Source organism: Chinchilla lanigera, unplaced genomic scaffold, assembly GCF_000276665.1.
Source record: "Chinchilla lanigera isolate Chin_1 unplaced genomic scaffold, ChiLan1.0 scaffold00038, whole genome shotgun sequence".
NCBI lineage: Eukaryota > Metazoa > Chordata > Mammalia > Rodentia > Chinchillidae > Chinchilla > Chinchilla lanigera.
Genome location: NW_004955439.1, coordinates 10,684,777 through 10,710,030, shown reverse-complemented (window position 1 = coordinate 10,710,030; position 25,254 = coordinate 10,684,777). Strand labels below are relative to the sequence as shown.

At 42.8% G+C, this 25,254-nt stretch overlaps 1 protein-coding gene across 3 annotated transcripts in view; it reads left to right on the top strand.

Annotated features, from left to right (window-relative positions):
* The window catches only part of Plekhg1 (pleckstrin homology domain containing, family G (with RhoGef domain) member 1), a 119,371-nt gene that overhangs the window by 45,784 nt on the left and 48,333 nt on the right, over positions 1–25,254 (top strand). For all 3 annotated transcript variants that reach the window (XM_013517387.1, XM_013517388.1, XM_005390587.2), the window contains exon 3: positions 24,734–24,834. In XM_013517387.1, the coding sequence (XP_013372841.1) occupies positions 24,734–24,834 (101 nt within the window). The remainder of the gene's footprint in view (positions 1–24,733; positions 24,835–25,254) is intronic.

The window sequence follows — 25,254 nt, the reverse complement described above, 5'->3', positions numbered from 1 at the left end:
CTTAATGTCCAGAATGTAAATAGCCAAAGCTTCAGCCTGTCTTTACTCCAAGCCTTCAGCAGTATTCAAAAGCAGTTGCTGAGCAAGACTCAGATGGCGACCTCCACCTGCCAGCCTTTGTGGCTGTGAGTCTGTGGGGATTCTTCATTTATTGGGTGACTGTGTGGACCGTGTCCGAGCAGGTGGAAGAGAGAAGGGTCATTTCTGCACACGCAGTGACTTGGAACACCTGAAAGGCTGTCCACCTGTTGCTTAGAGACAAGGCTGCTCTGGGTGCCGGTGGCTTGGGTTAGTTGGAAGACACCTATCTTAGCAGGACTTCTCCGGAACTTGTGCACGGTGGTGGAAGGAAACCAACCTCCAGGCCTGAGAGGTTTGTACAGCAATTTCACTGCAAGCTCTCCCTGAGGCTCCGCACAGGCCCTTGTGCAGTGTCTGAAGCAGGACCTAACAGAATCTGAGTTCACCTTTGTCCTGGGGTCCATCCCTCAAGGTCCTCTTCCCAGTGGTCCTGTGGGAGACAGAACTGTTTGGTGTGGAAAGGGGTATGCGTACGTGTGTGCGTGCATGTATGCTTGTATATGTCTGGGCCACTTTCCCCATAGCCACAAGGCAGGGTCGTGGGGGCTTTCCCAGGACCTGCCACAATGCCCTGCACAGGGGAAGAAGAGTTCTGCACCCGAGAGAAGGCTGTTGGTCAGAGGGATTGTCACAGACTTTTCTTTGCGGATATCCTCACTTGAAACCCTCCCTCCAGTTTAAATAGCATTCACTATGCTGACCCTTTTTACGAGATTCATTTAGACTAAAGTTTTTTGAATGCTGAGGGGAAAAATGTGTTCCATGCTAGAGTGTAAGACCTGGCAGAGAGGGTTTTTAATGAAGGCTTGTTATGTGGGTGGACTTAATAAAGAACGTACACTGTAGTGCTTGGCATAACTTAATATACTTTTTCTTTTATGTGGCATTTGAGTACTTTTATGGGGCTGCGTCTCTTTATTTTATCCTCCACAAGCTGTCATAATGAGTGAACTAAACTGTCTTAAAATCATTTGAGGTCTGTGATAACTAAGAACAAAACCTGTTAACAGTCTTTGTTCATGTGTAAGTTATTCTTTAAATACTGCATCTAATCACTGTACATACAGCCTCACACTGACATTCACTTTATACCTCTTTTCAGTATCGTTATTGTTAGCATTATTACCATGACCCCCTTACACACACACACACACACACACACACACACACACACACACACACGCCACTCAAAAGCAGTAGCACAAACTTAGAAAGTGCAAACTACCAAGTGATTTCGAGTGTTCTTCTCTTCTAGCCACTGCCGTCTACTGTGCAAGAGAGAGAGAGGGCTGGTTTTGCACTGCTTTCCATTCCTCCCATGTTTTCCCATTTCAAGCATTCTATAAACACTTTCTGACTGACTGCTAATGACCAAAGAAAACAGTCCCAAGCGGGCAGCATTTGGTAAAAACAGAAAGTTGAAGCTTGCAGAGGTACTAAGCTAAGATAGCTTTTAGCTGTTCACAGGAGTTCGTGCGGACTATGCCTGATGCCAGTTTAGGTTATTTCCTCTAAGCCTCAGAGCCAAAACTTGAGTCAAAACTTGGCAAAATCATACAAAAGGCCTGTATCGATCAGATGCTCATGGAAGCATGGTAGGCAGTGAATGTTGCGGGATACCCTCATTTTTACAATAATTTCTATCACCTCAATAGAAACCAACAGCTGCAATCATTCTGTGGAGCTAGCATTTCTGAGACATATGCCTCAGTAGCAGCAAACCACTAAAACATAACATTAGCCACTGATATTTAAATAGTTACCACATATCAGACACAAATAACCCTACAGCCCCATAAGGTGGGCATTATTATATTTCCTATTGTAGAGAGTGTTAAAGGCAGAGAAGGTAGTTGAATTGTCCAAGATCTCCTGGAAGGTTAGGGGTGAAGCTGGAACTGGAACCCAGGTCTCACTCCAAAGCCAACTCCTTTACCGTTAACCTACGTTGTCTCACACATCTCTTAGGCACTAACAGAACATCCAGTGTTTTGGGACCAGGCAGTGCTTGGTTGTGGGGAATAGTCATGTACATCGTAGGATGTCTGGCAGCACACCTGGCCTCTACCCAGCAAGTGCTAACAAAACCATCATCATCCTCACTTGTGACAATCAGAAATAGCTCTAGACATTGCCAAGTACCCTGGTTGAAAAGTACTACACTAAAGATTTTGAATGCATAGTGTATTAGTAAAAGTAGGCTAAGCTGCAGTAACAAAAAGACTCTCAAGAATCGAGTGGTTTAATCGACAGAAGTCCTTCTCTTCCCCTAAAACAGTCCTTTATGAGTGAGTTCAGGTAGATGGGGCCGGCACTCCTCCATGCGGTCATCCTGGGACCCACGCTGATAAGGGGCCGCCCTCTTCAACATGTGGCTTCCAAAGTGGCCGAGAACTTGTCTCAGTGCTGAAGAGCAAAAACATGTGGAGACCACATGGGGGAGGTTTTTGACAGAAATACAAGTGACACACATGCTTTTCCTTAAACCACTGATGGGAATCTTGTCCCACAGCCACACCAAATCTAGGAGAGACCAGGAGATGTACCTGTGCACTTGAAGAAGGTAGGAAACATTTCTGCGAACAATTAGCAGTCCCCACGTGAATAATATATAACTGAGGTGTTCTCATTCTAAAACCTACACCATTGTAGCCTTCACTGTCATCCTGCAAAAGCAAAATAGAAATAATGGATAAGGAAGGAGGGAGGAAGGGAGGGAGGGAGGGAGGGGGTGAGAGAGAAAAAGGTTGATTTTGCTGGTGCTTACTTGCTGAGATTATATTTACTCCCTCTACTAAAAAACCCATAGAACATTTTAAATGACTTCATTTAATACTTGAAGCAGATTCAGACAAATGTCTCTTCCTACTGTTCCTCCCCCGATTCTTGAATGTCTCCATCACCCCCTTTTCTCTCTTCTTTCTCCCATCATTTTGAATTGCCACTTCCCTTTTGTTTTCTACTATTCCTCGCCATCTGACCTGCAGTAGGGTCTCTGGGATTATTTAACACCACAGTTCGTATTTCAGGCAAGACAGACGGCTGCCGAGTGTAGCCACGATGGGGGTGGAGATTGTGTTTGTCTTGGTCAAATTCTGGAAACGTGTGAGTAGAAAGAAATGGACTGCTTCTGTCAGCCATCAGACGCTTAATACACCTGTGCTGGGAAGCCACAAGCTTCTTGCCACACTGGTAAAAGTGATAAGAAGATGGAGTGTCTTCATTTTTATTTTTTTTAAAAATGCAAATACTTTTTTTTTTTTTTTCTGGTACCGCTGAGCTAAATCCCCAGGCCCTCTTCCTTTTTATTGACCCATCCTTCTTTTAAATTCAGAATAGGAGCCATTTCCAAGAAATTAAAATGAGAAGTATGGGCACATGAAAAGTAAGCAATGAAAAAACAAATTGTTTTAGTGCATTGTTAAGCCTTGTGTCTTCCAAATCAACTAATTATCATGTAGATACATTTCTGTAAGAAACTGAAGTCAACCTGCATCTTTTTAGAGATGATATTTTAGGAAATAAATGTATCATTAATAAAATAGTCCGGGGGCTGGGGATTTAGCTCAGTGGCAAAAGCACCTGCCTGGCAAGCGCAAGGTCGTGAGTTCGGTTCCCGGTACCAGAGAAAAACCAAAATAAATAAATGAATAAATAAAATAAAATAGTCCAAGTTGTTAACCTGTACCGGGATATGGTTTTCAAATTACCTTGGTGGCAATAGCAAATGATCACCAATTAGTGTAATAATTGGATGCAATGATTTTCTTCACTGTCTTCCTAAGAAATACTAAGTCTCAGGTGGTGGAAAGGTTGCCGCTGAGTTCCTGACAGTCCTGACTTGCTTCTTGTAACTTAGGGCTGGGATGAATGTTGGGATCCGTGTAAGGCTGTCCATCTGCAGGAGGTCCTGAGTCAGGCTTGGAAGGACATCATCCCATCATCCCTTCCTGGCTGTGAGAATACATGAACTGAGAACGGAATATAGACGGGGATTATATTTATTCCTGTGTCAGATGTCTAAACCCATTGCAGGGGGAGTGGGAGAGAGAAAAAGGACAGAGATGATAAGAGGAAAGTGCTGAGTTTCAAAGTACCTATAATTGGCTCTGCTGTAATATGACATACATATTCACTCACTCTGAAAAATCTCTTGGGAAAATCAGGTCTATGGGCAAGTGGGATCCTGAGCAGAGCACTCATAAACCCCATCAGTGACACATAAAAACAGAGGCCTAATTTTGCTTACATGCCATAGAAAATATGATGTTTCACCTTGAAGATGATCTGAAGTCACTTGTGGAAGTCACCACAACCACCACTCTATGTATGAGAACAAAAAGAAGTGAGAAATAAGAAACAAAACAAGGAAGGACAGAGAAGAAAATGTTACTATAGACTAAGAGGAAAGAGAACTGTTGGAGAAGGGAGGCCCTTGGTGCTGCCGCTTGTGAGGGAGGGGGAGGCCTCCTGCCGTCACAGGGGAGCTGTGGTGCTCGAGTCAGTGGGTGTGGCCTGAACACACTGGGGGACTGAAATAGCTGTCGCAGGGGCCAGATGTGTGTGTGCTGTCTTTGGTGCACCTGCACTGCTTTCTGGAACTGAATGCAATTTCTGCATTTTCCAAGTGTTTCTCATGGATAAAATCCTCTATAGCAAAGGCAAAATTCAGATAATCAAATTAAGTTCAGATTTTTCCCTAATTGCGTGGGAACGAATTCATGTTTTCTAAACAAATGTCCTATCAGAACTGATTCTACTTATTTTTTGGAGTATGACGACTTGTTACAAATAGATGTCACCACGCCCCTTTCTCCGTTGCTTAGGCTGGAAGGTTAAAGAATACTCTACCTGTTGCCAAATATCATGATCTTTCAGTAAGGTGAAATAAGACTAATAAAATACAACTTAATGTATGTTTTATTTCCACCTCATAAGAAAAAATTGACTTAAAGGGATTTCAGACTCTGTAGTGTGAGAGTTGACTTATTTCTGAAAACCAACAAAATTGCTTGTAAATAGAGTAAAAATAGTTGTAGGAGGTTTTTGGTGCCTATGAAAGTCTTAGTATAGCAAAGAAACAATACAAGAGATGAGCAAAATATACAGTGTTTAAATTTTTTTAAAATGTAATTAAAGTGAAAAAGACATATTGGCATTAATCCCTCTCACAGTACTCCCACTTTATTGAAGCACATTTATCCCACTGTTCTTCCACTTTCTGAAACTGTTCAGGAAATCTTCTTTCATGAATGTCTTTACAAGGTATGATCAAAAATACTGTGAATGATGCTGCCTGCCGAGTGCCCTCCCATGGAAAGGCTGGCTTGTATAAACACTGCAACCTGTTCTTATTGACCTTGTCCACTAGATCTGGCTCCATGTGGCTTCTGGCTCTTTCCCAAAGTCAAAATAACCATGAAAAGTAAACATTTTGAATCATTTTAGGACATTGAGGCAGCTACAGCAAGACACTCAAGAAGACTTCCAGTGTATTTGAAGCTAGGAGGCCTATTTTGAGGAAGATACATAACAATGTGTCTTTTATTGTAATAAATTTTTTAAATTTACACATTCACCATATTTCTTTCACAACTGATATCTCTGTTGATGATGTTAAAATTAGAATACTATTTTTCCACCTAGAGTTGCAGATTGAGAGTTGACAGCATTTTAAAGGGAAGGACAGAGAGCATGCAGGACAGAGTAGAATAATGATAGAAGCTATGCTTTTCACAGACATACCGGGGATGTACGCTGTGTGTGCATTTAAAATGTCTGCAACTAAAATGCCCCTTGCTATCCTATTAGGCTTTGCTTTTAAGGCAACATTTCGACTTTATGAAAAGGCATTTCACAAACTTCAGTTAGGTCAGGTGATTGAGTAGCTGTTATTACTGGTCTGCTAAAGAGCTATTAATACATTTCAAAGACTGCCTGTGGGCAGAATTCTATTGAAGATTTGCTAAAACAAGTCCTTTCCGTTGGGTTAGCATCGTGCTGCTTTTTGAGTGTGTGCCATCTTGAATATTCAATTATACTGAGTGGGTAGAAAATTATAGAATTCAAGAAATTATGTTCTAAACAAACCACCCTAGAGTAGGGAGAACGTTCCCATGGCCAGAAATGTCTTCCAGAGAAAAGGTGGTACTTGCACGGGAAAAGAATTTGCCCAGGCTGTGGGCTAAGCCTATGACAGTGTGAGTTGTCCACATAGCCAGAAGAGGAAGAGGCAGCTTAGGCAGATGTGTCACTTAGCAACTGTGTGACTGAGTATTTAACTGTTTTGTGACGATTTATGTTTTCATTTTCTCCTGTTACTACCAAAACTGTTTTGCTGCTGAAAGGAAAGGACATTATTGTGCTGCACATTTTGCATGGAATTTCTAAACATCATTTTAAAATGGTAAAATATATACAAATATGATCATTTTGGTGTTAAGTGTTCAGGAGCATGAAGTCCATTCACATTGTTATACAACCATCACCACCATCCATCTCCAAAACTGTCTAGAGCCTCACAGACTCCAACTCTGCCCCTTAAACAATAACTCTCCACTCCACCTCCCGCAGTCTCAGGAAACCTCTGTTCTACTTTCTATCGCTCTACATTTGACTATGCTAGATGCCTCCTATACATGGAATCATATAGCATCTGTCCTGCTGTGACCAGCTCATTTCACCCGGCATAGTATCTTCAGAGTTCATCCATGATGTCAAATGTCCTTTCTCTTAAAGGCTGACTATTATCAAATTGGGTACACATACCACATTTTGTCTATCCATTCATCTATTGATATACACTTGAATTGCTAATAATTGCTTGGCCTTTTGGATTTAGTAGAATAGCTCAGTTAAACCTAACCAATTAGATTTTAAAAGAGCAATGAGGGTTTAATATAATGCTTTATACTTTATAAAATTTTGTATGTGTCTTATATTCTTAACACTCAGTACTACATCTGACACTTAACAGACTGCCAGTAAATATTTGCTGAATAATTACTCAGTTATTAACATTTGCAGCAATTATTTGCTATTATTTTTACACATGATGAAATGGAGAGCCCCATGATTTCTCCAGTTGGAGGCAAATCCTAGTTTTTTTGTTGTTTTTTTTGGGGGGGTGCCAGAAATCAAACTCAGGACCTTGCACTTGCCAGGGAGGCGCTTGCTCTGCTGAGCTGTATCCCCGGCCCCCCAGTTCTTGATTGTCCTTTGATCTTGAACAATTTCTTAACATCTGTAACCTGTGGTGTCTTTATCTTAAAATAAGGAAGATATTGAGAACCTCCTAGGACAGTGGTGGCAATCCTGTGACACTATTGCCCCAGCAAACTGTTTGTTATCATCGAAAGCTCTAAAAGCTTGCTATCACTGTCCTAGGACATTGTGTGGATTTAAATTAGTTAATGTCTGGAATATGAACCAGTGTGACCCCTCAGCAGCTAGTACTGAAGCCCCAGACTCCACAGCTGCATATTGGCCGTGCCAGGAAGTATCCTAGTCCTACCTCCCATCCGTTCTACTTAGTAACAACTGGGAAAAACTAAAGCGTTTTATTGAGTGCCTCTTTTGTTAAAAAGGTGGGTCTTCATGCAAATGTGTGAATGCAATTTTCCAGAACTGTATTACTTTCTTGCCCAGTTTTCTATATCTCAGCCATTGACGAAGATAAAATTGGTACGGGCGTGTAACGGGAACAACTGATTGGTTCATCTGTGTCTAGTGACCACATAGCTCAGATAAAACCAGAATACAAGGCAGTGGAAAGCAGTAATAATCAGGTTAGTTTCCTTAGTGACTATTGGGTGAGTCTAAGCAGCAATCCAGAGCTTGTCCTTTCCCCCCAGTTCTAGTATAAGTAGGTTTTGAGGGTGACCTGTCACCTCTCACCCTCCTGCAAAACCAGCTCTTTCTGGATTTGGCCGTGTGTGGGCATTAACACTCCAGCTGATACTCAGGGCACCTGTTTTGCCAACTCCTGTGCTGAAGGAAGAGCTGCCACCCAAGTTTCAGATGCTATGCAAAACAGAACAAAGCCAGGAGCATGAGGAGGGAATGTGGAAGCTTACTTATATTCAAAATTATTTAGGACGTTCAAAGGGTACTTTGGGTAAGAAAGTCCAGTAGGACAAAATCTGAACTTCAAAAATGGGAAATAATAAAGCATCATAATGATCCCTTATGAGAAACACACCATTAACTGGTCATCAACTAGATTTCTATCTAGGAGAGTATAGTCTCGTAAACAGGTTCAAAGGGGCCATTATTTGAGCAATTAAAAGCTATCACTTGAGAAATCTGGTTAGGAGGAGGGAGGGAAACCTAGGGATCTTTCTAAAGCAGAGGCTGCAGTTATACTTCAACTGGGGACCTTCACCATCCCTGCCCCTTAGCTACTGTACCCTGAGTGTGGTTGGTATTATTTGGACAAGGCCAGTGATTTCTCATAACTTGTAAAATATAATGTTGTGCCTCCTAATCTGTGTTCAAGTGTTATTTCAGAAAACTGGGTTGATTTTACAATTTTAGAAGGCTATATTATAGTTTGTTGTAGTTTTTAGTTTACCTGTGTATAGTTGGGATTCATTTTTAATATAATAAAAAGATACAATGGTAAAAAGAATTATTTTGTCCAGAACTTTGAGCTGAATCAAACTGGAATTGATTCAGCAGGGTACAGTGGCACACACATGTAATTCCAGCTACTCAGGAGGCTGAGACAGGAGGATTGCACGTTTGCAGCAACTTAGTGAATCAGGAGGACCCTGTCTCAGAAAGCTAAAGAAAGGGCTGGGGATGCATCTCAGTGGTAGAATACCCATAGGGTGGATTCCAAGTCCTTCCAAAAAACAAAACAAAACAAAAACCTGGGGTTGATTTAATGGCCCGAGCTCTGGTCTAGATACCGACAGTCAGCTGTGTGCCCATGGACAAATAGCCAGGCTGACCTCAGCTTCTGCTTCAGTAAATGGAACTAATTCAGAATGTCTCGATCTATAGATGACTGGCGATCACGTCCCCACCAGCCTCAGCTCTCAAGAATGCAACCAGGAAATAAGTAGGTCCTTTGAGCAGCCAAAATAGATATTTCAAACGCCAAACAGTCAGCCCTGTGTCTTTACCCAAGCAGAAGCCCAAGCCCACACTAAGAGCCTATTTACCCTCCATGTTTAAAATAAACTTAATTATATGGTTTCCTAGCCTCCAGCAAATCGAGCGGGCCTGAGGAGGAGGATGGGACAGCAACAAGTAGTCGGGGAAAGAACTTCTCCTTCAGAGGCTAATTAATGTAACCGTTCCATTAGAACGGTCCGAAACACCTCGGCCACCCTGCTGAATGTTACCAGCAAATTATGGCCCTTTCTCATGGACTGACCTATCAAGCAGTTTTTGCATGGTATTAGCTACAGCATGACTGTCTGATGCCTGGCCTTTATACACAAAGTGAGAATTAATTGTAATTAACTTGTCAGATGTTTTTTAAATTGTGATATAATATACATCCTAGAACTTGTCACAATTCAGTAGCATTCGGTACAGTCACCGTGTGGTGTAACTGGCACTGCCTTCCATCTGGAGACACTATGCCCATTCACCAGGAACTTCCCACTCCCCACCTCCCAGCCCCGGCCCTCTCCTGTGAAATCCACTCATTCCAGGCCACTCTGTAGAACGGAGTCCTTATCCTTTTGTGTGTGTTTTATTTCACTTGGCATGTGTCCACGCTGTAGCCTGTGTCAGAGTTTAATTGTAATTAACTATGAGTATTAGGGCGAATTCCTATGCACTAAGGGATCCCTGAACAAAAGCAAGGTGACATTTTATAAAAAGCAATAGTCTTTCGTATTCTGTAAGGGGAGCGCGTGTTACAAAATAGCACAGGCTTGATGAGAAGTTGCAGGCACCAAACTTGTCCTGGTAAGATTCTTGTCCTGGTAAGATTCTTGTCCTGGTAAGATTCTTTGCTTTATTAAACTAATGTAGAGAATCCCACTCAGAAAGCAGGCCACAAAGGTGAGGGAGGCTGCAGCCTAAGCCAGCTGTTTCAAATGGCAAAATGGCTGTGTACCCCATCCCCCATGCTGCATACAGGACTCGTGTGTGTGTGTGTGTGTGTGTGTGTGTGTGTGTGTTTACATGTGCATGTGTGTGGCAGCAGGAGAGCAATTCCTTTAAAACTATAAAATGTTTTCTTTGGGAAAAAAGATCATTTTTCTTTCTGCATCAATAAGAAATGTTACAAGGGCTCCTTCCGTTTTAGAGCGGGGCTTCTGGTCGCCCATTAATCTTTCAGAAAGTGCCAAGTGGGCTGGAGTCAGGAGGGGCTGCCCACTGGCCCACACTCAATGCAGAACCGCTGCACAGACTGATGCTTTTGTCCCATTTTCCTCAAAGCCAGGATAAATCACTCACCCCAGGGCCTGTTTATGGCCTGGACAATGGTGTTACAAATGCAAATTCACCCAGAGAAGGGTGAGAGTTAATCTACTTTTGATTAGAGAAGCCTTTCTTTTCTTGTGCAGAGGCAGGGGTTCCTGGGTAGAGAGGTTTAAAAAAAAACTAGGTGCATAGTTTAGGGACCTTTGTCATCTTCAAGAGGTGGTGTAGTTAAAAAGAAAAAAAAAAAAAATGCTGTCCGTGCAGGAGGGAGGGCAAGAGGAATGCTGGGTTGGGTTAGGATTCTGTAGAGCTCTGGCCAGGAAAGGAGAGGGGGAGATGCCTACTTTAACCCTGGCCTTCCCAGTTCTGCCTTGCCCTGGTAACAGATGGATCACATTTCCAGGAATTCATTCTATGAACATCTAGAGCTGGAGAGCTACAGTGCATCTTGTCCTCGCTGCCGACCTGGTGTGGTGGGAGAGGAGGGCTACAGACAAATGCTGTGTGTGATGATGACTCTGGGCTTCCTTGGTCAAGCTGAGGGAAGCTGAGACAGGATAGCAAGGATCAGAGCATCTGGGAAGGATCTTGCAGGATGAATAGCCAGGTGGGGAGAGCAGGGGGCACAGTCCTGACAGTGGGAATGGAATAGGTAAAGTTAGAGAGATGAGGAAGGGACAAGGAGTGGAAGGGAGCCAGAAAATAGTAAAAGAGGAGCCTAGAAATGTCACCAGGGAGCAGAGACTTTGAGCAGCCCCTCTCTACTGAAGACCTGAAGAGCTCTGCACAGCAGGCATGCCACCACATCCGAGCTGTAGACATCACTTGAAGGTTGGAGGGACAAGACCAGCACCACAGGGATTGGCGAGGATATCTGTGCAGATGTGAGATGAAAATGAGCCTGGCAGAGGCATGGTGATGAGGAGAATCTGTTACAGCAGAGGTGTAGCTGGGAAGGACAAGTGTCATGCAGCAAGGCCAGGGTCTGGGGGATGGTGGGCACCCAGAGGCCTTTTCATGCACGTGTCTCTCCTAACAGTTTTCAGATCTTCTCCCACCGCTGAGGGCTCGGAACGAGGTGCTTATGGCAAAGAAACGGGGGGGAGAGAGCTTGTCAGGGTGCAGGTAGAGGTCATTTGCTAGTAAACCAAAAGAGGCTCCGGTCAGACCCACCATGCAGCTCTACTTGAGGAGGAATGTAGGACTCAGAAGACCGCAGGGCAGCTATGACTACCAGCCACTGTGGGTTGACCCCCTGTGCCAGGCACCTGGAATGGACTGAGGTGTTCAGCACCTGGAAGGACGAAAAGGTAGGGACTTCATATTACTCCTACTTAAGAGCTCCAGGAATAGTCTCAGCAAAATGAATAACTCACCATCAGTCCAGGTCTCAGATCCAGGCTACCTGACGTTCATTTTCACCACACTGCCCCTGTACCCTGTATGTAGCCAAGGCTTTCTGTGGTGAACCTAGCGAACTATCCTCAGTGCCATACTCTGTCCTCATATAAATCTGCTGTGTCCTGGAAAAACACACTTGGAGCAAATACAAACTGCATCTATTATAAGAAAAAGCATGCAGTACACTTCAGTTATGCTCAAGAGCTAAAATGTCTCCCAAAAGTCTTGTGTCCAGGGGTAAGAAAGTGATTAGATCACAGGAGAACTATGCTTATCACTGGATTAATCCACTGATGAATTTATAGCTGCATATGCTGTTAGGAGGCAAAACTTGTTTGGAAGTAGCTTTTCATTTCTCTGTGTATCTCCCTGCTTCCTGGCCACCATGGGTAGAGCAGCTTTTCCCCGCCATGCCCTTTAACCATGCTGTTCTTCCCTTGGTGCTTTCCAGTCATGGACTGAGCCCTCTGGAACTGTGAGCCAAAATACACTTTTAAGTTGCAGGTGTTGAGTATTTTATCCCAGCAACAAAACTGACTGATACAACTTCTGTGCAGATCACAAAATTGCTTCTGTAGAAATTCATATAATCTCTTGAAAACTCACTTTTGAAGACCTTGTCCTAGAAGTACATTTGCTCTTGCTCTCTCTGTGTCTCTGTCTCTCTCTGTGTGTCTCTACCATACTCTTTCTGGGTTAACATCATAACCATACACATGTTTCGATTTTTTAGATGTTTAGATGTTTTAGATTTAAAGAGGAGAAAAAATAGTTTCCACAAATCACACATTTCACCCCTAGGATATGAATAGAGGCCAGGCCTCTATGACAGTATGACAGAGAAAATCTGTTAATATATCCCCTAGCCCAGCACTCTTTAGGAAAGTCAATTTCTGAGGGACATCACATCATTTTGGTCTACCTGTATCACTGGGGAAAGACCCCACGCTACCCCACTTTACCCTCTACTCAGCCCCTCTGCCTATGTACAGGTCATCAAGCCCAGGACTATTTCTGAAGTGATACATAGCTTCTGGTTGAGATTTACGGTGATGAGATCAACAACAATATAGCCTGACATGCAATCAGATATGTCCTCGGGGGTCCTCACTATTTTAGGTACAGTGCATGGAATAGTTTAGCCTATGCATTTCCACATTTAGCAATGGATTACCTAATGCTGTCAGAGTATAATCACATTCATCCCCACTGAAAAATTACCTTTGAAGAGGTCCATCCTTGTGTAGATTCTTTATTTTACTATATACAATCTCATTGCATTGTTATTTTCAAGTAGAATAGCTTGACTTTGAGGTCATTATCCATTTGTGTGACTCAGTAGGTGGGAAGTGGAGCTAATGTTTTCCAGCTTTTCCTCTTTCTAGTTCATATTGTCCGGGTAGCCCATCACTTGTTTGACTGGTCAAAGCTATTTTGCTTCAGGGTTAGAGTTCAGGAAATTTGGCACAAATAAAACAAGGCTTTTGTCTTCAAAGCCTTATTTCTTACCCATCAAATGAACACTTTCTGTACCTGTTATATCCAGACCTTGTGCTATAAGAATTATTGGTATTACTGATCTCCATAAAACAGATGAGAAATTGTTCCAGTTTATTAAATAAATTATATAGTTGTCACTAACACATATTTCAGTTAAGCATAGTTAGTAGGTCATGTGTATGTGCAAATGCTGTATCTATTTGCATAGGCCGTTGTTTTCTGTCCTTATTTCAAAATGTCTGGTCTTCTAGAATCAAGGGTCTTTCGGTAAACTGAGGGTCATGATTTGATTTGTAGTTAGGAAGCGTTTTTGCTGCAGGGATCAGTAGCCACTTTGATGTCTAGTGAAGGCTTTTAAACTACCAATAACCAAAGTGACGTGCAGATACCACAGAGGAAATCAGAGCACCCTGAAAAATCCCAGCCTGTCTGCGGTGCACAGGTGTGGCTGAAGGTACTCTAAGATGCTTACTAGGTGTACGGCCTCCTTCTGAAGAGACAGAACACCCACCAGTGTCCCAGCCACCACGGTGGGATGCTTTTCCATGCAAGTCCTGAACCTCCACGTGCATTTCTACTTTAGCACGACCCTGGCTCCCTTTGACAGTGCCAGACCCTCAGAGCTGCTACTTCTCTCTTCCCTTTGGATGGCTTTTCGTATCACAGCAAGTCCTGACTCTGTGGCTTCAAAACGCTCTGCTTTCTGGGCTCTCCTCGTGTGACAACTTTTTGGTACTTAGAAATAGCAGAGGACTAAGAGAGCTAAAATAATTCATTTGCAATTATTCCTCAGGACTGTTTGAGGAAGGAGTATGTTCTATGGGGAGAGCTACAAGGGTGATTAAAAACATGGTGAATGTTTAAATGTTTAAAGAGTTATAATAGTAAAATGCTTTGCTATTCATCCCCTTTAAAATACTCCCTGTCACTTCAAACGCACTCCGTCATCCTTGCCGCTTCTGAAGCAGTTCTGGAAGTCCTCTTTCATGAGTGTCTGCACAGGCTGTGACCCAAATACAGTGAATGCTGCAGCCATGTGCCATGCAATGGAGAGGCAGGCTGATGAAAACGTTAGTGGGTCCCATCCACCTTCTTCACAGGTCTGGTAAAGTACAACCACTGGCTCTTCCACAAAGTCAAAAAGACCACGGAAGATAATGTTTTTAATCAATTCAGGATGTTGAAGTAGTCATAGCAGCACAACTGAAGACACTCATGAAAGAGGACTTCCAGAACTGCTTCAGAAAGTGGCAAGAATGATGGGAGAAGTGTGTTCAAAGCAGCAGGGAGGATTTTGAAGATTAGTAGCAATGTGTCTTTTACTATAATAAGTTCTTCAAAAAAATTAAACATAACATTCACCATTTTTTAAGCATTCATCTTCTACATAAAGAGAGAGTTGTATCTGTAAGAAGGACCAGGTGACCAACATGCCCTGAATGGCAAGGGCGTTGGGAAGTCTTGGAGGAGTAGAGAGCCAGGCATAAGGAAGAAGGAAGGAGAGTGTGAGTGAACGGGACAGCAAGACATGAGCCACCTTTGAAAGTCTAACGGTGGATGCACCGGCAGATGGAAGGCACCCTTGAGGTGTGTGTGTTTATAGAAATTTAAGGCAGTGGGTTGGGTATGTGAGTGGAACCGATGTTCATTCACGTATGACCTGCGATGGTTCTGGCACCCGCTAGATGCCTGGTAAGTGTGAGTGGTCATGGTTGGGTAGGCTCCTGCCTGACCCCTACTAAATACAGTATTTAACCCTCAGAATAAATTGGCAGCAGACCTCCCCTGGTTAAAGAGACTGTGTTAAGATGTAAAACTTTTGACCTGCAAGTGTGGGATCTCAGGGTCCAGAGTATAGTTAGCAGATCTTGGTTTGACTGTGACCCAAGTCATTCATTGTGAGTGATCTTGGAAGAGTGATCGGAACTTTCTAAGCTTCCGATAAAAAGGAACTACGAGCAGAACCACTTCCTAGAGTGTGGTGAAGGTTAACTGAGACAGTGCGTATAAAGCAGAGAGCTCAGGACCCAACTATAAATCCAAAAGCAATAGTGATGAAGATAAAGGGTGGTGAGGAAAAGGTAAGTGCGGAAGGGGTTATTATCTAATAATCTGTATTTATTTACTGGGCTTTTATTTTTTCCACCACAGAAAAATCCCTTCAGCCTTTATGTAATTTTCCTTAATTACCACATTTCAAAGTATAGCAGAAGATTATGAGCGAGATGAGTCAGGTTTTTATTCTGAGGGCCTTAAAGCTTCATCGAGGCGTTGCCGCTCCCTGCCGCCTCTGCGCAGGTGCGCACTTTCTCCCGTCAGGACTGTGCCCGTGTCTGACTCTGTGTGCTCCTTCCCCAGGCTTAGGACTGGGAGAATAAAAGAGCAATTAAAAGATAAAACCCCATGTAAAGTTAACCAGATGAGGAGGAAGCATGGCAAGAGAGCGGGAGGAGAGGGGAAAGATGATGCTCAGGAGAGCAGTTCATCACCTTCCTTCGCTCTACTGTGTCAAAAGACAGAATAATAACAAATTTATTTTGAGGCTCTTAGTTGGCTTTATTTGCATCTGTAGGTCAGAGCAACACCCCGCTCCATAAAACAGAATCAGTGTCCCCAGGAGCCAAGCAAAGTTGGCTTTATATAGAAGAAGGCTGAGGAAACCAGAAGCAGAACAAAAAGTAGATTGTTTCAAAGTTACTTTCCTTGCAGGAGTAAAGCAGAGGAGACTTCCTTACCAGAGGGTCAGGTAAAATAGCCCTTTCTGGTCAGTTGCTGTGAATGTCCTGGTTTTTTGGAGATCTGCCCCACGAGTGTGGTTGGTGTCCAGTGCGTGAGTCCATGCTAGTCTGGCCTGTGCTGCCCGGGCCTCATGTGAGAGGCTGGTTCAAGGCCGCGGCCTCCTGGGAATACTGACATCTGTGTAGTTGGTGCCCACTGGAGCCTGGGCCTGTGCTTTGCTCCAGGTGATTCTGGTAAACATTCTGCTTGCCTATTTTCAAGATTTTAAAATGTTATAAGCCAGGCGAGATGGTGCACGCCTGTAATCCTAGCACTTGAGAGGCTGAGGCAGGAGGATCTTTGTGAGTTCAAGGCCAGCCTGACCTACAAAGTGAGCTCAAGGCCAACCTGAACTGCATACTGAGACCCTATCTCAAAAAGACAAAAAAAAAAAAATTATATTTAACTATATTCAAAAGCAATAAATTATCCCAGAAGTGCTGTCTTTTATTTTTCAATAGCCTGAAACAATGATGGGATATTAAAGAGTACAGAGAAAAAAGAATAGGAGCCAGACATGGTGGTGCACATCTGTAATCTCAGCACTGGAAAAGCTGAGACAGGAGGATCACAAACCCAGCCTGGGCTACATGACAAGTTCAAGGCCAGCCTGGACTCTTGTATATAGTGAAATCTTATCTCAAAAAGATAAATTCCATGATACGTGCCAAAAGTTGCATCTCTAGATCAGAGATGCAAAGTTACAAAGGAATATTTAAAGATACTTCGCTATGCAGTGGGATTTCTTCATGACTAAGTGTCCACCTGTCTAATTTTAGGAAGAGATTTTTACACTTCAACATGGTAGCCCAAACCTTTGCACGTGAGAATGTTCCAGTGTAACTTGAAAACTCTAAACACAGTTTTAAAAATACATATTTAACAAAAAAAAAAAAAAAAACAGAAAATTAAGTTTTTCTGCTCTGTTATAATAGGGATTCTTGAAAGAACTTTTGTAATTCTTAATTACAACTGAGGGTATTATACGATATTAATTTGAGTGTTACATTGTCCTAAATTTCTTTGCAGTTGTGATAACATTCCTCAGATTTTGTTGCATTTATACACATCGATATAAAGTCAATAAAGATGATGGATTTCTACAAGGGCCATCAAAAGTGTAGGAAAAGATAGGCATCCAGTATTTTAAGAACTTTTTAATACATTGATGCTAACCCTGTTCACTAAAGTCGTACAAGTATATCTAGATTGCTTTACCCTCCCAATTCATACATGGTTTCTGCTTAAAGGTTTGGGGGAATCCAAACAAATATTCCTGACTCCTTTCAAGCAAAGATAAACGTCTCTTTCTCCTCTGCATTTCTGCCCCCACCCCAAGCTTCTCTTCTGCACAGAGCTGCCAGGTCCTCCCTGTGCAGATCTAGCCGTCCCATCTCCTCTGTGCAGTGAGCCCCCCGAGCCCCCCATTTCAGGGGGAGCAGGGACACAATAGTGGAGTGATCGGGCACAAGTGTCATTTGTCACAGCTCAGCAAGAAGGCCATTCCTGAGATTTTTAACTGAAGCCTCGTGTATTGAAAGTATTACAGGAGGCAAATGAGGCCGAAATCACTCAGATTTTTATAATTCTTTTCTGAAAGCAGTTCACTGCTATTAACAGACTTCTCTGTATTGTCGAAATGATGATCGGCCTCTGTGTAACAAATTAGGACAACTTTGAAGTGAGACCTAATACCACATCAATGCATGCCAGGAGCTACCTTGGGCGCTAAGGTAGGGTTTGAGCTCCCTACTTTCCCTGCCCTTTCCCCCGTCCCCAGCTGCCTTCTGTCTCCTGCTTTCCCTCCCCCTCTCTTTCTGTTCCCCCATTTCTCCTCTCTCACTCCTGCCCCTCGTCTTCCCCTCTTCCTTCCCATTCCCTTTCCCTTCCCCCCTCTCTTTGCCCCATCTTCTCTCGTCTCCGTCCTCTTCCTCTTTCCTTCCCTCTTCCTGTGACATGCGCAGGAATCGTGTGTGATGTTCTGAGTCACCGTGTTTTCCACAGGGTTCTCCGTGGTGTGGGGTCTGCGCACTGCAGACTCAGAGAAAGCGCTGTCCCCACAATGCAGCCTTTGTTTCCAGCCTGCCAGCATTTCTCTAGCTACACCTTCCTCCTTCACAGATGTGGGCAGAGAAAAGGGAAGAGATGGGCTTGCATTTGTACTGAGCTCATACTTTGTCTGCAGAACACAGCAGGAATTTTGACTCTAAACTCTGTTCAGTGGCTTATTTGGAAAGAAATAGTTTATTTTATTTTACAAAAATATCCTATATTGTCCTAGCTTCTTATAGGTAATTTTGAGAGCACTTAAATTATTATGCTATGACTTGGTTATTTTAAGTGTTTTTCTTTCTTGCTATCTTGTGAGTGACTAGAGGGTCACAGATCACACTGTCATTATTTCTAAGCACATCCTACCCCTTTTCTTAGTGCCTGATACACAGCATGTACCCCCAAAAGATCCTTATTAAATATAATAAAGCTATTGGATAGAATGAGATACAGCCATTATAAACTATAGTACATACGGGAGTTGTGTATATTTATATACATTGAGTGGGAAAAAATAAAATGATGGTAGAATCTCACTTTTAATATATTTAAGCCCCTGGGACACATCCCAAAAGCCTGGGTACTACCCTGTTGACAAGAGTTAACCTCAGCAGAGTGACTTTGGAGAGAAAGAGAGAGGGAGGGAGGCAGTGAGAGAGAGACACCTTGAGAAGAGGAAGCTTTCCTTCTGTGCTCTGACGTGTTGGAAGTTTCCTTTCTACAGTGTAGAATAAAGTTTAGCCACTGTCAGTGTGGCCACTTCTGGCCCTGCACCAGCAAACAGGCCTCCTTGTCCAGGTTTCCAGGGACAGGTGCTTAATTGCTTCCTCACGACTGGTCCTTTCACCTCAGCTCTTACCTCCGTCGGACATTTTCAAGGCTGACTGTTGCCAGCTACTACCCTCTACAATTCTAGGCTTGCTCACTCCTCCCTCTTCTTCCTATATCTATAACCTATTCATGCATGATGCACAGACGGACAGAAGGATAGATGAATGGGTGGATCAATGGATGAGTGAGCGGATGGGTGGGTGGATGGATGGATGGATGGACGGATGGACAGTTGACAAATTGGATGAACAGACAGATCACTCAAACCATCCTTCCTGGACCTGCATCTCTTCCAGTCACTGCCCTTTCCCTCTCCTTTCTTTGCAGCCAGTCATCTCACATTTTGTACTGATCTGTACTTCACTTCCAAATCAGCCTGCAGCTCACTGTAGTCATTGGATGCAGGAACCCATTTTTCTTTGTGTTTCTTGAGATTATGTCTTGGAAGAGGTGGGAAGCTTATGCTGGGCTCCGTGCTTTAAGACCCTCAGGGGCCTACAAAGTCCCCAGCCTTGCCCTCATTCCAGGGTATTATCTTGCATCATGGTGGGCCATGCACTCTGCAGTGCTGAAGGTCTAGTGGCTCTGAATATGCATTGCTAAATCTTCCTCGTATTTTAAAAACTATTTATTTATTATAAGTGTGTGTTAGCAATACATAATGTTTACATTTGAACCCTCTCTTTGCAAGGGCTCTTCTGGGTTCTCCCTTCAGTGGGCTCCCTGGAGGTCCCTTCCATTGGTGGAGGACCTGCTGACTGTGAGACCTCTGAAGTTACACTCTATTGGCCAGGCACCTGGCATGGTCCTGGGCCCTGAAACTTACGGTGGGGATTTCGCCCCAAATTTCTTTGTTACTTTATAGGACAGAGTCGAAATCTGCAAAAAGATCCCTTCCAGCTCCCCCAGCACTCCCCAAGCAAACTGCCTCCTCATCCTGACCTGATAACCCCTCCTGAGGGATGTCCTTCGGGCACTCTAACCTTAATGTGTCCAAGACCGATGTGTTATCTTTACCCCTGATAGCACTTTCTCTTTAGCTGTGGCTGCCACCACCTGCAGAGCGGGGAAGAGTCTCCACAGTCTGTCCACCATTCCAGCCACACCTCCAAGACAGCCCCAGCCAGGGCCTCTGGTTGCCCACGCATGCCCTGCTCTCTCCATCATGCCCCTGTTCCTAAACCTGGCCCATCCCAGCCCCTGTCAGTTTCCTGGCTTTTCCTTGCCCTTCGCCTTTGCTTTCTCATCCTTCTCCCTGGAGGCTGTGGTCGCTTTCCTTTTCACTCTGTATTCAAACCCCTACTCGTCCCTGAAGAGGCAGCTTCTCCCCCAACCTCCTCCATGAAGCCTCTCTACGCTCCCTGGTATTCTATGGATTTTTTTTTTTTTTTGGTACCGGGAATCGAACTCAGAACCTTGCACTTGCCAGGCAGGTGCTTGTGCCATTGAGCTATATCCCCAGCCCTCTATGCTCCCTGGAACTGATCACTTCCCTTTCCCCACTATCCATCTGTACTGAATATTCCTCAGCCATGGGCCAGAATTCTGTGTTGGGCCTGTTTGTTTACACTTGTCTTTTCAGCTAGGCAGGGAGCTCTAAGGGGAAGGGATCCTGTATGATTCATTTTTAAATTCCTAGCTTGTAAAACAGGACTTGGCATACATTCTTATGTCCACAAAGAGGGCAGGGGAGGGTTTGCATGAATGAATGTGAATGTGCTCTTAAACTGTAAGTGGACATACACACGTAAGTCATCCCAGCTCCGGTGGCATCCCAAGGTAACACATGGCAGGCGACCACTTTCTGGTAAAGATGGAGGGATTGGAAAAATGGGAAAAGACACTTTCTCCAAAACAAAGCCTAAAAATAAAAATCAGGGCTAGGAATGTGGAAGTGCTAACAACAGAAACTAGACCTAAAACAGTCACCTTAAAACCTCTTGGTGAATTTTCAAATATGAGCAACAAGACTTAGGAACAGAAGCTTTCTTGTTTTATTCTGCTCTACGCCTGTCTACAAGTCAGAGGAGAATGAAAGGGTAGAAAGACTACACAGTCTTTAATCAACAGGCATTATAACTATCAATAGCTATCTTTCCTTCTGCTCTGGATTATCTTTATTATCATGCTAGCGGGTCATAGCATTTTAAACACGATTTCAGGGCTGGGGATATAGCTCAGCGGTACAGCACCTGCCTGGCAAGCATGAGGTTGTGCGTTCCATTCCCGGTACCAAAAAAGAGAAATATATCTCCTATATGTGATTTCAAGGGACGAATGGGAGATAGAGGAGCAATTAACTAAATTCTTTTGGGTCATTCTGTAGAAGTAAGGTAAAATACCAAGGGCACTGAACCTGCCGGCTACCCTACTAATCTCTCTAGAACTTCTTAACATCCTTTATATCTAGACTAGGGCTTCTCAGGCTGTCTGTGGGGAGCACTGTGTGGGTGTCTGTTTTCTTCCACCCTGTCACACCCTTGTGCTTTATGAATATAGTAAGAAAATGAATTACTAGGAAAATTCATCAGGAAAGACTAAGACATACCCAATACAGGACCAGACTTATTTCTAGACTCCGTAGGTAGTTCCTTGTTCCGTTGAACAAGTATAAAAGTTTATGTAGTTACCTCATTGCAAATCAGAAACAGTTCACACACTGATTCCTGTCTATTTACCACAATAGCACCCATCTGGACTTACTTGGTCATCTTCATAACAGACTGTCCCAGCCATGGACAGTTAAAGAGAGGAGAACACTGACGTACAGCTTTTATAACAGTGGAGATATTCAGGGCATAAGTTAATTAGAATACAAAAAGTTCGAAGGAAATCTAAAATCACAAAATGGAAAATGATTCAAATGGTAAAAAGCGCTTCTTTTGTGTGCATCTCCCTGCTCTCTCCTGGAGGTAGAGTGAGTTCTTTAATCCTCTTAGACAATAACTGTTTGCGGTGCAAAAGTTTTAAATTGGTCCTTCTTTGTTAACAGTAGGGGAGCCAGAGGTGCTGACATCCAGCCAATGACATTAATAAGCAGCGTGACAGGCTCTAATAAATTTCATCAGGATCCTGACTCTGTCATTTTGAGCACAGAATGAACTATTATTATCACAGAGCTTCAAACCTCTCATTTTAGCTCCAGATGATTACAGCTGCTAGTGCAGCCCTTGCTAAAGTAGATTTTAGTAACTGGTTTGGGGTTAAAGTATCATATTTAAAAGACTTAATTATGATCAATGTGGGGAACCGGTTGTAGCCGTATGGCTTTGATGTGTTTCTAGAGTGACCGGCAAAAATGTGGACTCCTAATGATCTATCTTCTCAACAATTTGAGAAAACAAGCAGCTCTTAAAATCCAATGTCTCTACCATGGACCCTGAGGGTTTTGAAAGCCTTTCAATTGGAGATGGGCCATTATTTTTTGGAAACTGGCCATGGTTCTTTGTCTCTAACCCCAGATGAAATTTTTCCAGCCCCTTCACTAAATCTTTCTTTCACATAAAGAATTTAGTCTCAAGTTTCTGTGAGTGAGCAAGCTTCATATTCAAAGTGAGGAAAGAGGTTGTTAATTCTCCCTTTAGATCCTCTGGAACCAGCTGAGCGAATCTGGCACCCATACCTCACCTCAGCCCCACTTCTTCCCACCTCTGCTGGTGTGGGTCATGCCAGTCCGTATTCTCTGGTTTTACTGTCTTAATTTTGCATACAACGTGTTCTGTTAAAATGTGCGGCAAAGTATTAAGCTATTATCAAATGCAATCACCCATTGAGAATTCAGTACCCGTCTATCCCTTTGTACCATGTGTACCATTTTACCAAAGTATGGATAGTTATCTTTAATTTGTTGAGGAATTGCAGGTTTGTGTTTTGTTATTGGTGTCGGTGTTGGGTTTTTTTTTTGGGGGGGGGATTTGTTCTCTTTTATTTTGCCTTTTTTTTTTGCTTGTGGAACTAAAGATTAAACCCAAGACCTTCATTCCAAGCTACATCCCTAGCCCTTTTTTTTTTTTTTTTTTAATTTTGAGACATGCTCTTACTAAATTTTAACTAAGTTGCCCATGCTGGAAGGTACAGGTTTTATGTGTTGATCAGAATGGAATATTCAGTTCTAGTTTTCATTAGCTTTTGTTGGCTGGGCATTAACTCTCTGTGCTCTCAGGTATTTGATCTCCTGGTAATTGTTCCATTTCTGGCAGTAAGGAGGAAAGGGCTCGCTATCGGGGGGCTTTTTAATGCAAACTTCACTTAAGCCTTGCAAATCTAATTTATTGAGATGACCACTTTCTTAAAAAAGGAAAGCTGTTACCAAGAAACCTTTAAAAAAGTTGATCAACACTGATTCATACATAATAATGATTTTACTATTAAAGAACTAGAATGGTAACTTACTTGACACCAACAGTAATATGTGCTTTTTAAGAAAGTTAATGATAGCCAGACATGGTGGTGCAAGCCTGGAATCCCAGTACTTGGGAGGCTGAGGCAGGAGGATCTTTGTGAGTTTAAGACCAGCCTGGGCTACAAAGTGAGCTCAAGGCCAGCCAGAACTGCATAGAGAGACCCTGTCTCAAAAAGACCACCAAAAAAAAAAAAAAAGATAGAAAGAAAGTTAATGATGAATCCTTTGCCTTTAACTGAAGGGATAAAGAGACATGAGAGAATGAATGGGGATGATGAAAAGCTCTAAGAAATAATTAACTGATGGTCTTAAATCTCAGCTTCTCCTGCTAGTTGCACCTGAAGACCGTTGTGTTTGCTCTCGGACAGTGCCATGGGGCTGTGGGGCCGGGCTCGTGGTGTGGGTGACTTTCCAGGCGGCTGCTTCCCCTGCACGCGGCAGGTCACATGTTGTGCTTGGGAGGAAGCCATGCTGCACTGTTCCACCCCAGAGCAGGGAACTGTATTTATTTTTTATTGTACGTTATTTCAGCTGTTTTCACTTTTTTCTTTATTGTTTTCTTGCCTCCTGCAGAGTTCTTTCTCAAGCCTTGCTGGGTGAGGGGAACACTCAGTCTTGAACTCTTCGGTGCACAGGCGGCGGAAAACAGTTTTCCCCTTTCTCAGTGGTTCAGAGAGCGTCTTAGCCCCGTTGGTTGAATCCCGTGTGGGTCTGAACCTGTGTGGGAATTGTTTCTATGTTAAAACATATAAAATCATTTCAGAATTTTCCCCTGGCTCATAAATATATCCTATCACATAGAATAAGCGAATTATGTTCTTATTTTTTAATACTGTTTAATAAGTTAGTATTTGAAGGGTAATTTGGTTCTATACTTAAACAACTTTTTGACTTACAGGTTATGCTTAAACTGTCACAGTTCAGAAATTTTATTTCTGACTTCCAACTATACAAATTTGGGAATCTCTTTTTATGACATGAATCAGTCAAGGGAACAGGTTATGTTAAGCCAAAACTTTGCTGTTACCGGTAACTGTTAGCAAATTTCAAGGAAAGTGTTAATATATTTGAGGGGCCGATGTGCTTATGTATACATTCTCTCCCTTTGGTGAAACTCCATGTTCTATAAATAGGTTAAGTGTTATCATCATTAGTGAGAGAGCAACTCGACATTCTCTTGGTTAATGAGCACATCAGTTTCATAATTACTTGAAATAGATATGAACAATTCATCTTGCATAATTAAAGGTGACTTGGAAAAGGTCAGGAGTGATTAAAGAGTCCTTCTCATTGATTTCACAGGATTACCTGGACTGTATCAGAGACCAAACAAAACTTCCCCTGGGGACTGAAGATAGATGTGCCCTTTTTGGAAATATACAAGATATCTACCACTTCAATAGGTAAGTAGGTACTCAAAAGGTTGTTCTACACAGGAACTATATGAATTTTTCTTGAATATAGCCTAGGAAAGCTTTGCCTATAGCCCTGGATAAAGCCTTCTATACTTTTATGGGCCATTATGTTGTGGAGTTTTTTGGCTAGAAACATCCCTGTTTCTTATGTGATTATTACAGTTATTCAAAAGTCTATCGCTCTGTGTTTGTCCTGGGAGAGCACTGACATTTGTATTCCTCAGGAGGACGTGAATAGGACATCAAGAAACACACATTTGCCTGGTCTCCAGCATCCTCCTATGCTGGATTTCCTATACATTTTCTTTACATGCAGTAAATCCTTTAAATTATAGCATAGACTTTAATTCAGTTTAATTAATCATTTCAAATAATCTAATTCAAACATGTATTAAGTATGTAGCAGAC